The 14,289-nt window shown below is 33.8% G+C and overlaps 1 protein-coding gene across 6 annotated transcripts in view; it reads right to left on the bottom strand.

The window, feature by feature from the left end:
* Window positions 1-6,273: 6,273 nt before the first annotated feature.
* ZDHHC21 (zDHHC palmitoyltransferase 21) overlaps window positions 6,274-14,289 on the bottom strand; it is a 63,925-nt gene continuing 55,909 nt past the window's right edge. For all 6 annotated transcript variants that reach the window (XM_072728255.1, XM_072728251.1, XM_072728250.1 and 3 more), the window contains exons 8-9: window positions 11,022-11,065; window positions 6,274-10,474 (exon numbers count right to left, since the gene is read on the bottom strand). In XM_072728255.1, coding sequence (XP_072584356.1) covers window positions 10,342-10,474; window positions 11,022-11,065 — 177 coding nt within the window. In that variant the 3' untranslated portion in view covers window positions 6,274-10,341. The remainder of the gene's footprint in view (window positions 10,475-11,021; window positions 11,066-14,289) is intronic.

The raw sequence follows: 14,289 nt of genomic DNA, 5'->3' as shown, positions 1-14,289 counted from the left end.
ATAAAAAGCTTCTGCACAATGATAAAAACAATCAACAAAACTAAAAGGCAGCCTATGGAATGGGAGAAGATTTTTGCTAATGACCTTATCTGATAAAGGGTTAGTATCCAAAATACTTAAAGAACTTACAAAACTCAAGAAACAAATAATCCACTTAAGAAATGAGAAGAAGACATGAACAGACATTTCTCCAAAACGACATACAGATGGCCAACAGATGAGAAAAGATGTTCAATATCAATTATCAGGGAAATGCAAATCAAAACTACAATAAGATATCACTTCATATCTGTCAGAATGGCTAAAATCAACAACACAAGAAACAACAGGTGTGGGGAGGATATGGAGAAAAAGGAATCATCTTGCACTGTTGATGGGAATGTAAACTGGTGCAGGCACTGTGGAACAGTTAAAAATAGAACTACACTGTGATCCAATAATCAAACTACTGGGTATTTACTCAAAGAATACGAAAACACCAACTCAAAGGGATAAATGCACCCCTATGTTTATAGCAGCATTATCTGCAAAAGCCAAGATATGGAAGCCTAAGTGTTCACCAACTGATGAATGGATAAAGAAGAGGTGGCATATATACAACGGATTATTCAGCTATAAAAAGAATGAAATATTGCCATTTGTGATGACACGGATAGAGCTAGACAGTATAATGAATGCTATGTGAAATAAGTCAGAAAAGACAAGTATCATATGATTTCATTCATGTGTGGAATTTAAGTAACCAATGAGCAAATGAAAAAAGAGGGAAACCAAGAAACAGACTCAGACTCAACTATAGAGAACAAACAAATGGTTACCAGAGGAGAGGTAGGTGGGTGAAATAGGTGATGGGAATTAAGGAGTGCACTTGTGATGAACACTGGGTGATGTACAGAACCGCTGAATCACTGTATTGTACACCGGAAGCTAATAAAACACTGTATGTTTACTAAATGGAATTAAAAACTTAAGTTTCTTCATTTTATTTCCGTTCCACATTGCAAGTAAAGTTTTAAGAAACCATCACTTAATGAGTTGTTGTGTAGCATCAAAGAAGAATATGCATATCCATTTGAAGAGACTATTAAAATGTTCACCTTTTTCACAACTACACTATTTGCATGAGACCAGATTTCTCTAGATACTTCAAACAAAATAACAATACAACAGATTAAATGCAGAAACAGAGGAGATGTGAAATTGTTTAGAAAGGCAGATACTAGAGCTTTGAAAAAAATATACAAATTCAAGTCTCTAAATAATAATCACTTATGTTAACATGCAATGAGTTTATTATTGCTATTCCAATGAATAAATAAGCATTGAAAATACTTCTTAGGGGCGGGGGGGAAAAATAAAATAAAATAAAATAAAATAAAATAAATAAAATAAAATAAAATAAATAAAATAAAATAAAATAAAATAAAATAAAATAAAATAAAATACTTCTTAGTTTTAATTTTTAATAATAGTCAATAGTGATTAAGACGACCTGCAAAAACAAAAACTCTTTGAGGTCTGCAGTAAGTCTTATGAGTTTAAAGGAGTCCTCTGACCAAAAAGATATAAAATCATTGTAATTTAGCATCACCAAGGAAGCACAAGTATTGTAAATGTTGCTTAGAATCAGAACAAAAGAAACTGAAAAAGAAACAAGATTACAGTTTAGAATCTTTGGTTTGTCAGAATGCAACAATATTTGCCTTCAAAGTTTGTAGTTTTATCTGCAATTCCACCGTGTCATTTAAGTGTAAATCCAGAATATTTATCAATATAACCTTTCTGATAATAAAAACTTAGGAATTTTAAATAAAGTTAGGCCTGTATCTTTCCATCTCAGGGCAGTGTATATTCCTTCACTGTTTGTAAGACAAACTGGTCTTCTCACATGGTATTTTTGACCAATCTATATTCATTAATATACACTTCACTTCTCCTTTGTGACTTTTATGTGGAAGTAGTTAGTTGAGACTTTGGAAATTTCTCAATAAAAAACTATCTAGAAACCATGAGACTACAACCCCATGGGAACAGAACAAAGGTGTTAAGTAATTCAATATCCCTGGCTCTAAAATGCCTAGATGTACACTTAAGCTTTCTGCATTATATGTCAATTATTCCTCAAAGAAAAAAATATTTCTATAAAATAGTGTCTGGCACAACAAGTGGTAAATAAATTGAGTGACTGAATCTAGCCATCTGGGTCATCTCTAACACAAAAAATGACTGTGAATATTGTGTTTGTCAATTTCAACCTAGGATGCATACCTAGCTCTTCTTGATGTGTAATGAATTTTGAGATTATGGTAGAACAATATCCTAAAAAGGCAACTAATTATCAATAATCGTCCAAATTGCATAAACCTAAAAAAAAAAAAAGGCCTATCATACACACTTGGTGCTGGAATCTAGAATTTGGGTTGATTTTAATAAAGAGGTGGGTGAGGAAAACAGTTCTATGTTTTTAAAAAATATTTATTTAAAAATAAGATTTCTAAAAATACAGTACATAATACATTTCAAGAGAAGTAAAAATTCCACAATTTAAATTAAAAACAATCTGTAAAGAAAAACAGAAATATTACATGAATAAAAACTAAATCGCTAAAATTATTTTTAAAAAAAGACATTGTTCTTAAGGTAGATACATGGTTTTTCATTTTAAGAACCAGTGGAGACTTTTCATTTAAACAAGTACATCTCAGATACACAGCTCCTGCTTGTCATAATCTTCCCTATTTTCAACCTAGTCTTGAATCTTTCAACTGCTATTTTCTTTTTTACCATTAGCACTAGAAATGTTAGTGAAGATTTTCTTTAAATGCTCTTGAGGGATCAGACAAGGTAAAACAGACAATGCAGCAGCAGAACAGTCCTCAGATTTAAACATATTCACTGAATGAAAAAAATACCTGACATTTTTAAAAGCAGGATCTTTCTATGGCACTTGGAACACACCACCATTAAAAGGTGTTTTATTTTAGGGATAGAACACTACAGACAATTAGAGGTTGACACAAGTCCCCAAATATCACAGATTTTGCCCATTCATTAACCTTGCCAGTCAGATTTTTTAAAAGCCTACTCTGGGGACACACAGCTCATACAAACATGGTCATCAGTGCTCAAGCCTCCCAAAGCCTATCCTGCCGCCCGCCCACCCCACCCTGCCCCCATCATATTAGCCTTGCAACCCATTTATCTGAGTATCTCTGATAGTACAGGAGATTCTTCCTATCATATCTTAGTTGCTCCATTCTACCTATGCTAAAGTAAAACTTCTTTTTAATATTCATCTCTGGACAACAAATTGTGGTGAACTATCCACTAACAAAAACTTGAACAAGTAACTGCATTTAACCACATTAATTGAAATAATACATAAACAAGTCAAAAAAAGCTCAGAACCAATATTGTAGCAACAGAATCTAGGAAATATATTGTTGACAATTAGAGAGAGACTATTGGTTCTTCCCATTTTGCTTACAAATTTTCCTTTAACCCCTAACGACATGTACATATGTATTTCTATGTATATTAGAATGATCCTAAGCTATATTTCATTTCAGTTTCAGACTTGATCCTTTTTTTTCCATTCAGAAATCACTGCAAAACCATATATTGTATCTACATTCAAGGAGAGATTTTCAGTTGATTGAAAATAATGCAAAATATTCTCAAATGTGATTGTCTACTTTTCCAATACACCAACAATTGTCTTCTTGCCAGAAATCTTACCATTTCAGTTGCAGTTTTAAAGACACTAAACAAGTGTCCTGAAAATTTGTGGGAAAAAAATAAGGAACCAGATTAGTGTACATAGCAGTACAACATTTGGACTATTTTCTCACATTTTTTGTAAAATGAACCATTAAACAGAACTGGTTTTCAAAATAATCTTATTCTTTTTATGTAAAATAAATAACATCCAGACCTCTTTTTTGTGTGTGTTTTGGTGAAGTTCAATTTTCTATTAATTGTTTTGCTTAAATCAAGGTACATCAAACTGCATTTCCTCTTAGGAAAGTGTGTGTGTATGCGCGCGCATGCGCAAATGTGTGTACACATAAATTTCTTAAGGTGTTCTTTAATTGTATCTTTATTTGCAAAATACATAAATGGCAACATCATTCTTTAGTGCCACTAAGGGTTAGGTTCACCTCCAACCCCACACAGACACAGATGCAGGATTCTCATAATCAGAATGGGCCCTTCACTTTTCATTTTAGCATATTGTTTCAGCATTCATTTAAAGGGCTCAATAAACTATATAGCTCATGTATAGAAATAAAAGGAGAGTTCTTATTATTTTTTCACTTACTCCTGTAGAAATAAAAACAACGTAAAAAAATCTTGTGAAAAGTGTTCAATTATCTTTTCTAACCTCAGCCTATTAAACTATCTTTTAAAGTAGCCAATCTATATTAAAATAAATGAAAAACCATAGTCATATGCCTAACTACAAAAAAAATTCCAAATGAGAGACATTTAAAACCAATTAAACTGAGGCACAGCAGTGTGCAAAATCTAAGATGTGATCATCAAAATTGTTGTTAGGAACACTGTTCACAAGTCTCCATCAACCAAAAATTAAAAAAAAAAAAATTCACTCTTTGGTACAGGAATTACAAATGTCACTCAGTGCTAAAGTGAGTAGCACCAGGATGTTTTAGTTGTTGAGGTTGTAAAACACTAACACTAACTTCAGGCACCAGTAGGTTAAAATATCACCCGATGCATACTGGCAAGAATACAGAGCTTGCAATACGCAGACAATCTTTTCTTTTAGTTAACAGCCTATGCAATTAAACCCTGTGCTTAGTCAAACAGGCAAGCAAAACCACAAAAAGAAACACCCTTTGTTGTTGCTGTTTCGTCCACATCTGTTTACACGTAAAGCTATCAATACCAAAAAGACTCAAGTGTTGAATGACTGTGGTAAGCACTATATTGCATGTTACAGCTATTCATAATACCAATAGGTTGGGTGGCCTTCCAGGCATCAAGAGCTCCCAAACAGCCCAAACTTCAAAGTGAAAAATTATCCTTTACATAGAAATCGCTGATTTTCCCTCAGTGGCAAAACTTACTCTCATACTTAGTATCCTTTCACTGCAATGGGAGGCTTGTAAAAAAGCCTTTCTGTCTTTTCAAATGTTGGGCAACCTATTCATTTCTCCCCTGTGTTCAACAGCTCTACCTTTCACATTACTCCTAACACTTCAGGTGAGTATATGCTACATAATTGTGATATTTAAAATTTAAAATAATTTATCAAAGGCATCTGGCCAACTGATGAAATCAGCAATATAAATAAAGTAACTCAAAATGCTTACATGCATTAGCAACTCTCACAGTAAAATGATATCAACAAGAGATGAGGATGAGGCTCAAATGATTGTAGCTGGGGGGGATGGGAGGGGTTTCCTGATGTCCCAGAGACTGCACCCAGTCAACCCTGCTGCCCAGATGCTGCTCATCCATGTCCCACTGGCCCTCCCTCCATCTTTGTAAATTCCCCTACTCTCTCCATCCAGTTCTGGCTGCCCTCTATTCACTTCTACCTGCCATCCATGGTAGACAAAGGGAAAAGGACCTACGATGGTAAAAACATATATATAATGATAATGGAAAATACGGGCAGTATCAACAACTTAAGAACTGTAAGTTACACTGTTATTTCTGTTTCAAATCAGCACTAGCAGGAAGCATTACGACATCTGAAGAACAGACCAAAATGCAATGAATTTTGTTGCTAAAAATCGCACAATGAAAATGAAAGGAAACATCAGAGAAAACACTTTCCTGAAATTAAACCATCATTATCCCAAAGGCAGCAGAAATGCTAAATACTAGTTGATATATAAAATAACATGAGTTCAAAATACTTTAAGCAAGTTGCTTTTATCACTTTCTCACATTCTAGTGTAGAATATTCTAGAATTCAAGTGAGAAGGGCTAAATTCAGAGCATAATGAAATTTTTGATTTCTAGATAAATTGAGGATAATTCTTAGAGTAGAAAGTAACAAATGTGGACATTAAATCATACACTCATTTAATTGTTAATTATATGGTTAACAACACTAGTAAGTAGAATAGTAAGTAGAGTAAGTAGAATATACTAAATGTACCAGACTAACTACATTTGCCAATACTTATATCTCAAAAGCAAGAGTAGGTTGGGTAAAAAATCTAATACTTGTATTTATTAGTAAATTATTTAATGTTTGTAAGTATAAACTTTCCCAAATAAATTCTAGGTATATCTACATTTGTTAGAGATGATGTCAACAATTTATTTAATGAAGCAGCAACAGTTTAGTAAACTTGAGCTAGATAATCTATTCATACATAAAGCACAAGGGAAGTAGTTAAAGACTAGAAAAAAAGTTCAGGGACAGACTAGTAGCTCTGTTAACATTAACGCCGCTGTAAACCATGGCTGGACACACTGCAATTTTATAGCAACACATGTGAGAACAACCGAACTGCCCTCTGATCTAATACATAGAAAACTGTGTGGCCAAAATCTAAATTACTTCACATTTCCTGGTTGGAAGTGTTATCCTAACCAAAGTCTTCAAGATTAGCTTTCAGAAATAATATATCCTTTTGGGTGAAACACACCTTCAAGTAATTACTTTTATAGAAGTGACTTGAAAAGGCCTGATGACGAATAGTTATAATTAGCCAGCATCCTTAGAGAAAAATACCTCTAAGCATCAGCAAAAACTCACCGATGTTCAATCTACCAGAAGTTTTAACTTAGTCGTTAAACTAAACATTATGTATTGTAATGTGCTCTACTTCCATTATTATTAAAAGTAAACTATGCTTTCTTCTGTTAAGAGTACCATCAACTAAAATGTTAAATATAGCTATCTCTTACACTAACCACAGATATTTTTAATACAACTCTTAGGCAAAATAGTATTTTTCTTATAACGGAACACCTTCACATATTTTAAAACTCCATGTCTTGGTTATATAGTACTAAAAGCTCTTTAACTGAATGCCTACTGTTTAGGGGATCCTGAACTCAAGTCAATTTTTGCCTGCAATCTTGGGCCCATAAGCATGTTTGTTCACAGAACAGAAGAACAAATATAATCGTTCAAGAGGTGTAACTTAGAGTCTCTAGCTAAAAATATTTCATTTCCAGAAGCCCAACTACAAACTTCACTGATATAAAGCATCCTTTAACATATATTTTGCTTAAAAATGAAAGGGAATGTTTATAAGGAAACAAAGAGACCATATCAGTAATCCCACTGCTCATAACTATTTTCTGATGCTCAACATCATTACTTATTTACATCCAAAATACATAACACAATGATTACCAAAGCTAGAGCTGTAACTTTGAATAAGATAATTAAAAAAGAATGCAGAAAGGTATAGAAAGAATTATTAATCTCTCATTTTTAATGCAGTAGAATCAATAAAAAAAGTCATTCCAAAAATGAAATTAAAAAAAAAATAAACGTATCTTTTTTCGATATTGATTAAAACACATTAGGTACTTGCTTGCCAATGTAACTACTGTAAGTTTCTGTGTTTTGTAATAAACTGGTCATTTTAGGTAATGGCTTTCCCAATCCTAAGGACTTAATCTGCCCAAGATTTAAAATAAAATTCATGAAACAGTTTACATTTGTTTATCCTGATCTGACAGAAATTTCTAATTGAGAATAAAAAAATATAAGAATATACATAATGAAGCAAGGTAGTTATCACATTTATATGAGCTAGACATTGCCATCATAAACTGGAACAGACTGATTTTCATAGACTCTTACATTTTTGTACATACACTCCCCCTAAGCTCTGACATGTTCAGAATTAGGCTATACAACGAATTGCGGGGTAGTACATCTCTAGAGCCAGGATAATTATACCAATTAGCCAAAAGAGGGCGCAGACGGAACACAACTAGACTTCCTGCACTCCCTGGGAACTGGCTGGTTGGTTTCTTTCAAGTAGTGGCACAAGAATTACAAACCCAGTTAGGTGTGCTAACTTCGAATACTGAAAGTTACAGCATACGGATATACAGATATGCTTTAATATAGATTCTTATATAAATAGATCGATATAGAGCATTTCTGCCATTCAAACAAAATAAATATATGCCTTGCTTAGTGTATCAGTTTGTATCCCAGTAACTTAGAAGAGTAAGGTGGCAGGATCAAGACCAGGGAGGTAAAGAGAAAGGAGGGAAGAAAATGTGCCTAGAAGTGGTATGTCTGAGAAGACCAAAAACAATCTTCGGGAAAGGGACCACCTCTGACTCTCATTGCTAAGGCAGAGGTTGGCACTGTGGACCTCCCAGGTACATAACTTTAAGGTAGTTACTGCTACTATATGAAGTATAAATATGTCCGTAAAGCTCTTTAGGGGATCTACAGTTGGCTTTGCTTTTGCTCAAGGTTCTCATTTGACAGGAATGTATACAGCATAAGGCATTTGACTGATATCTATCTATATATCTACACATTACCTCCCTATTAACAGTTCTGTCACCAGACCAAATTTGGTCAATATGTTAGCTTGCACAAAACCCAACTCAGTTGCCTAACACGAACATACTAATTTTGTGATTCATTAAGCTCTATAAATATAACTTCTCATATTAAATTTACTATGCATCTTATCAGCACCAATAAATATTTTCATCTGCCACTTCTAAATTTTTAAATAATAAAGTACTGCAGTCAGAACATGAAAGACATGGTATTTATATCTCTGAGAACAGCTTATTCAATTATTTTAGAAGGTATTTACAATTCCTGAAAGAACTAACTACAGTAGAGTTAACTGGCTGACAATGGAAATCTGTTTCATGATTTCCCAGGTATGACTCCCTACTCTCAGAACTAAAAGGAAAATATTGATATGCTCCAAGAACAGCAGACCTCTTCAATCTTCTCTTCAAGGCAAAGACTGTAAGGGCATACACTTTCTAAAAAGATATATGAATTTTGCAGTATTCTAATGGAAAAAATATAAAAGCTGAATTTCTTTTCAAAGCATGCTAAATGTCTTTTCACACAAATCATCTATGCTTTCCAAGAGACCATCAGCATTAGAAATTTAAATTTGTATAAGCTAATGATAAATATAGATCATTTCGTTTTCTTACTTTTAAGGTCATTTCTTAACGTTAGCTACTAACAAAAGGTATGTCAATCCAAATTTATAGTTGGATGATTAAAATTTCATTTCAATTTGGGTAATTATAGGTACGCAAGAGTTACTTATTTTTACTTGCAACTTCCTATACAGTTTCATTATGCGTTGGCCAATATCTATACATATAAACGTCCAATATGTAATTTTAGATGTACTAGTAGGTAAAGAAAAAAGTACATATGTTTTTCAAAAGCACAATATTCCTCTTTATACTGTACATTATATATTATCTAGTTACACTAGTATTTTAAAAACATATGCATTCTAATATAACTGTACTAGAAAAGGTATCTGTGGAATTATTGCAAATCCTCTACCCTTTTTGCTCACCAAAATCTTAGGGTAAAACAGAATACATGCCTGTGTGGTCAAAAGTTCCATCTTGGAGCATTTTAACAACAACCAATAATCACATCAGTACCAGGAAAAGAAACGGGAAAAGCTAATATGGGAAAAAATGAATCTTTCCTTTAAAATAAGGTAGGTAGTTGGGTGCTTTATTTTAGTGGTGTTTTTATTTTGTTTTTGGTGAAGAGAAAAACAGAAAACATTAGAGAGCTACTTCTAAGAAAATACTGCCCTTTTTCGGTTGTTTTTGGTTTTTTGTTGTTCAATTCTATGCTGTTTTAAAAGAATCCTGCAGCACATGTAAAAGGCAGTATTTATTACTACTTAAGCTATTATGTATTTGAAAAAGAAAATTTACATATAATATAAGGTGTATCAACTTTTGTAAACCCGAAGAATTAAATTCAGATTTGGTTAGTACTGCTTAAGAGTGAAAAATTTAAATAAACATCTGAAATTTCCCATAAATTAAAATCTATAACACTGTCAGTACTAAAAAAATACGTACAATTATTTTATCTCAATCACCGCCTTTTGGGTTTAATAATAAAAGCATTTAAAGAAATCCCTGTGGAAAGCTAATTTGAAAGTAAACATGCTTTAAAACTTAAATATAGATCTTGTATTAGTCCCACAACAGGATCAAGATCACTATTAAAATAAAGCCTGGGGCACATTATGATGCCTAAGATTGGTGGGTGGATTTTAATTGACTTGAAGACTGTCATAGTTCTATTATCAGAAAACCTGTAACGCATTTCCAGCATGGAGGACCCATCTGTGCCCACCATCCATCTGTTTAGACGTGATTGGCAAAGTGGTAGGGAACTCGCAGTGGTTGCCTCTGCCTGAAAGGAATAAACCACAGGATCTTCCAACGAGTGCCAAAAACTTCTGAGAAGGTCTGCTGCCATGGCTTTCGGGGCCTCGATCTACAGAAGACAGCATTATTAGTGAAAGACAGCACTCCCATGGTGCACTTCAGTCAGCTAAAACAATACAGGTTGGCTGGGGATCCATTACTGGACTCTGATGAATTGTGTCCCAGCATCACAAATACAGCTTTTCTTTCATTATGGCATGCAGCTGAGTTTTAACTCTGGCTAGCAGATATTGTATCTGTGTCGTCAATCAACCTAGGGCAACTTTTGAAGCAGAGGAGAGTCTCAGGATTAACAGGATGTGTGTCAACAACACAGTAGCAAATCTCTTTTGATGTACTTTCAGGACAAATAATTTAACTTACTTTAGTTAGACAAGTAACAAGAATGATCAGTACTTATTTTGTTTGAAAACTATCATGGCTTGAAGACCCCTACTGTAAGGCTGGATTATGCTTGTCTAGCTCAGGCTTTAGACAAGGCACCAAGAAAAAGCCATCATTATGTTATCTTTCCACTACATGCACACATTTTTCAAATGTGGCCAGCTGTTTCCATTTTTAAATAAGAGCACCACAGACTTCGCTTTTATACTTACATTTCTTCACAACAGTTTGACATCTTTTCAATAGATGTTGTATCCTATTAAAAATTAAAGAAAAATTATACTCAGATGTAACAAAGTTATCAAGGCTTTCTTCCATATCTACTTTATGAACCTTTTCATCATATTCAGAGAATATTCTAAAGATTTAAACAGTTTACATATGGGTACTAAGAATTTTAAATTAACTGCATACATTGCTGAAATCCCCTTGACAAAAACAGAATATTACACTGTGCCAAATTAAAAAAAATTATTCAATTACAAAACCTCACAAAAATTGTAGGAGTCTCACTTTATTAAAACATAACCCTTTATTATATTTGCTTTCTTTGATAATTCTTTTAAAAACTAGGATTTATTTTTAATTCAACTGTCAGTGAACAGGCACTAAAAATTAAATACCAAAATGATGAATTAAAGGCACTCATGAACAGAGAACTGCCAAGGGTCAAAGAGTGCTACTGGTTCTGGATTTCTATAAACAAATACAAATCCAACAAGACAATCTATGCATTTGCCACATATTACAGCATCTATTATTCTGAAAAGTAAACTCTTTTTTTTTAACACAAAAAATCAGTATCTTCATAATAATACAATTTTATGTGTTTTCTATAGAGCTCTAACACAAATATGTGAGCAAAAACAATTTAACGAAGAAAAGACCGTTTCTAGACATGCTGGTTTCATGTACATTAAGAGAAAAATCCATCCTCAATCCACTGAGAAACTGTGACAGTACGTAATATCCAAATAATCAAAACACAAATCACACAATCTTATTGTAGACATATATTTATATCTTAAGCATACTTCAAAGCACTACAAAGAAAATATGTTCTTTTAAATATATGAAAAAAGTTAGGCAAGTCTTCCTCCTCTCATCCTCTAATAGCTTGCTCACATATGGCAGGTAGACTATGCTGTTATTAAGCAGTACTATTCATGCAAATATCTGGGGTGACAACTCCAATGCCAAGAACTTCTTTGGTTGTAAAACTCTCTTCCAATGATACTAATAAAAAACACTCTGACTTTAAAAATCTCTTTATAGAAGTTACATCAATGGCTCACAATATTAAGTTCTTAATGTATGAACAGCTGAATAACTATAGTTAGCCCACAAATGAAAAAATTATTTTTTTAGATGACAAAGTCACCAATAGCAGTGTTTCATTTCCATATTTCCTGGGAATTTGTGACAAGATTGTAGATTAGCCACATATTCCATATTCATTAGTTTTCCTATCGTGCTTTGAAATTCATGGTATCCAATGACAAGTCTATTTATAATTAACTTTTCTCAGCTCTGTTGCATAATTTCCTCAAAATAACATTTTACTTTGTGACAACACAGTCTGCAAATACATGAGAACGTTGATTATGGGCTTAGCGGAAAGTGGGGCCTCTGCTTCCACATCTGTATGGAAAGTGAATGAAGTAATTTTAACGGGTTCTTAGCAATGATGGGTGACAGGTTGCCCCAAAACAATGAAGGCAGCTTGTGCAATCAGGCAAAAGAAAAACAGGACAGAGGTCTGTAAGTGCTCCTAGGACAGGTAAGTAAATGGCCTTGCAGAGAATACTTACAAACTATTTTGAGATAGGAAAGGTGACTAAAAGTCACTACTATACCTAGTATTATTGGAAATTTTTACTATGCATAAATTTACAATTTGATTGAAACTTTGAGGAACTTATTTGTGGCAGTAAAAGAATCAACTTCAAAGTCTTTGGATTCAGACATTACGAAAAGCTTTTATTCCCAAGTGCTTTTGACATCTTTCCAGGATCTGGTTCAAGAAATAAGTAGAATAGTACCTGTTCAGTCATCATAAATAGATGGTTATTCTATCAAAGAATGTGATGTTTACCATGATGTTTTGAACAGGATTTGTGAGGCTAGCCAAAAAAAGGTGTTTTTCCCCTCTATGAATAGCAAATGATTATTTCTCTGAAACTCACCTATCAAGAATACTATTGTAAGAAAAAAAATACAATTTGTATTTGAATAGCCAAACATGGCACAAACATGTCCTTGTGTTGCTCAGAGCAACACAAGTTATCACGCTACATTCGTAAACACGTTAGGAATTGCAAACCAGAGGAGGAGAAAGGGTTCTACTGGCAGAGAACACTGAAAACCACAACTTAGTGCCAAAAGTGCCAACTGAGCCTTCATATACTGTTTGTTTTGTGCTGCAAAGCAGGGAAATGTGGGATATTTTAGAAAAAAAATAAAAATAAATAAAATAGATGTTGGTGCAGATTTCATTCAGCATGAAAGATTCAATACCTTTAGTACCGTCAGGAAAGATACTCAGAAAACTTTGTTCTTCAAAGAATGATAAGAAACAAGGTTTTTTGTTATTGTTTGTTTGTTTTTAGAAACAAGTTTTTATAGTATGTTGTCTACAATTGGGATAGCTTACCTCCAGAAAAATACGTCATGACGATGGGTCTAGTGACTAAAATATCTAAGACTTCCATCTATCTGCATAACTAAGAGATATATGAAAATCCCTTCCTATTTTATTTTGGGGGGGGGGAGAGAAAATGAGCATGTGCAAGGGAAGGGGGTGGGACAGAAGAAAAGGGAGAGAATCTGAAGCAGACTCCAAGCCCACTACAGAGCCCAATATGGGGCTTGATCTCACAGCCCTGAGATCATGACCTGAGCCAAACTCAAGAGCTTGATGCTTAACCAACTGACTCACCCAGGTGCCTGTTTTCTTATTTTAAGAACTGAAAGTTTATTTTCTAAAAAAGTAAACTGGAAACAGCAAGATCTATATGGGCTTTGCCTATTTTATCAACAGTTACTTTATCTTCTCCTGCATGTTGGTCTTACCCTAAGAAATGATCTTTCAGGGCACCTGGGTGGCTCAGTGGTTGAGTGCCTGCCTTCGACTTGGGGCATGGTCCCGGGTTTAGGTATCAAGTCCTACATCGGGCTCTCTGCAAGGAGCCTGCTTCTCTCTCTGCCTATGTCTCTGCCTCTCTCTGTATGTCTCTCATGAATAAATAAATAAATCTTACAAAAAAAAATATCTTTCAGATTCAGTCTAAGAAAGTAAGTTAAAATATCCTATCTGATAAGATTATATTTGGAAATGGAGGAGAGCGGAGTAGTTCCTAACAGAAAGTGAGAGGGAAGTATTTATTGTTTGTTAGAAAAATTAGGAGGATTGGGGGCCAGAGAGCAAGAATTTATCACCAGACATTTCCTGGTTAACAGTCCTAAGAATCTGGCCCTCCT

This window comes from Vulpes vulpes, chromosome 12 (assembly GCF_048418805.1).
Source record: "Vulpes vulpes isolate BD-2025 chromosome 12, VulVul3, whole genome shotgun sequence".
Classification (NCBI taxonomy): Eukaryota; Metazoa; Chordata; class Mammalia; order Carnivora; family Canidae; genus Vulpes; species Vulpes vulpes.
This window is presented reverse-complemented; position numbering and strand designations above follow the sequence as displayed.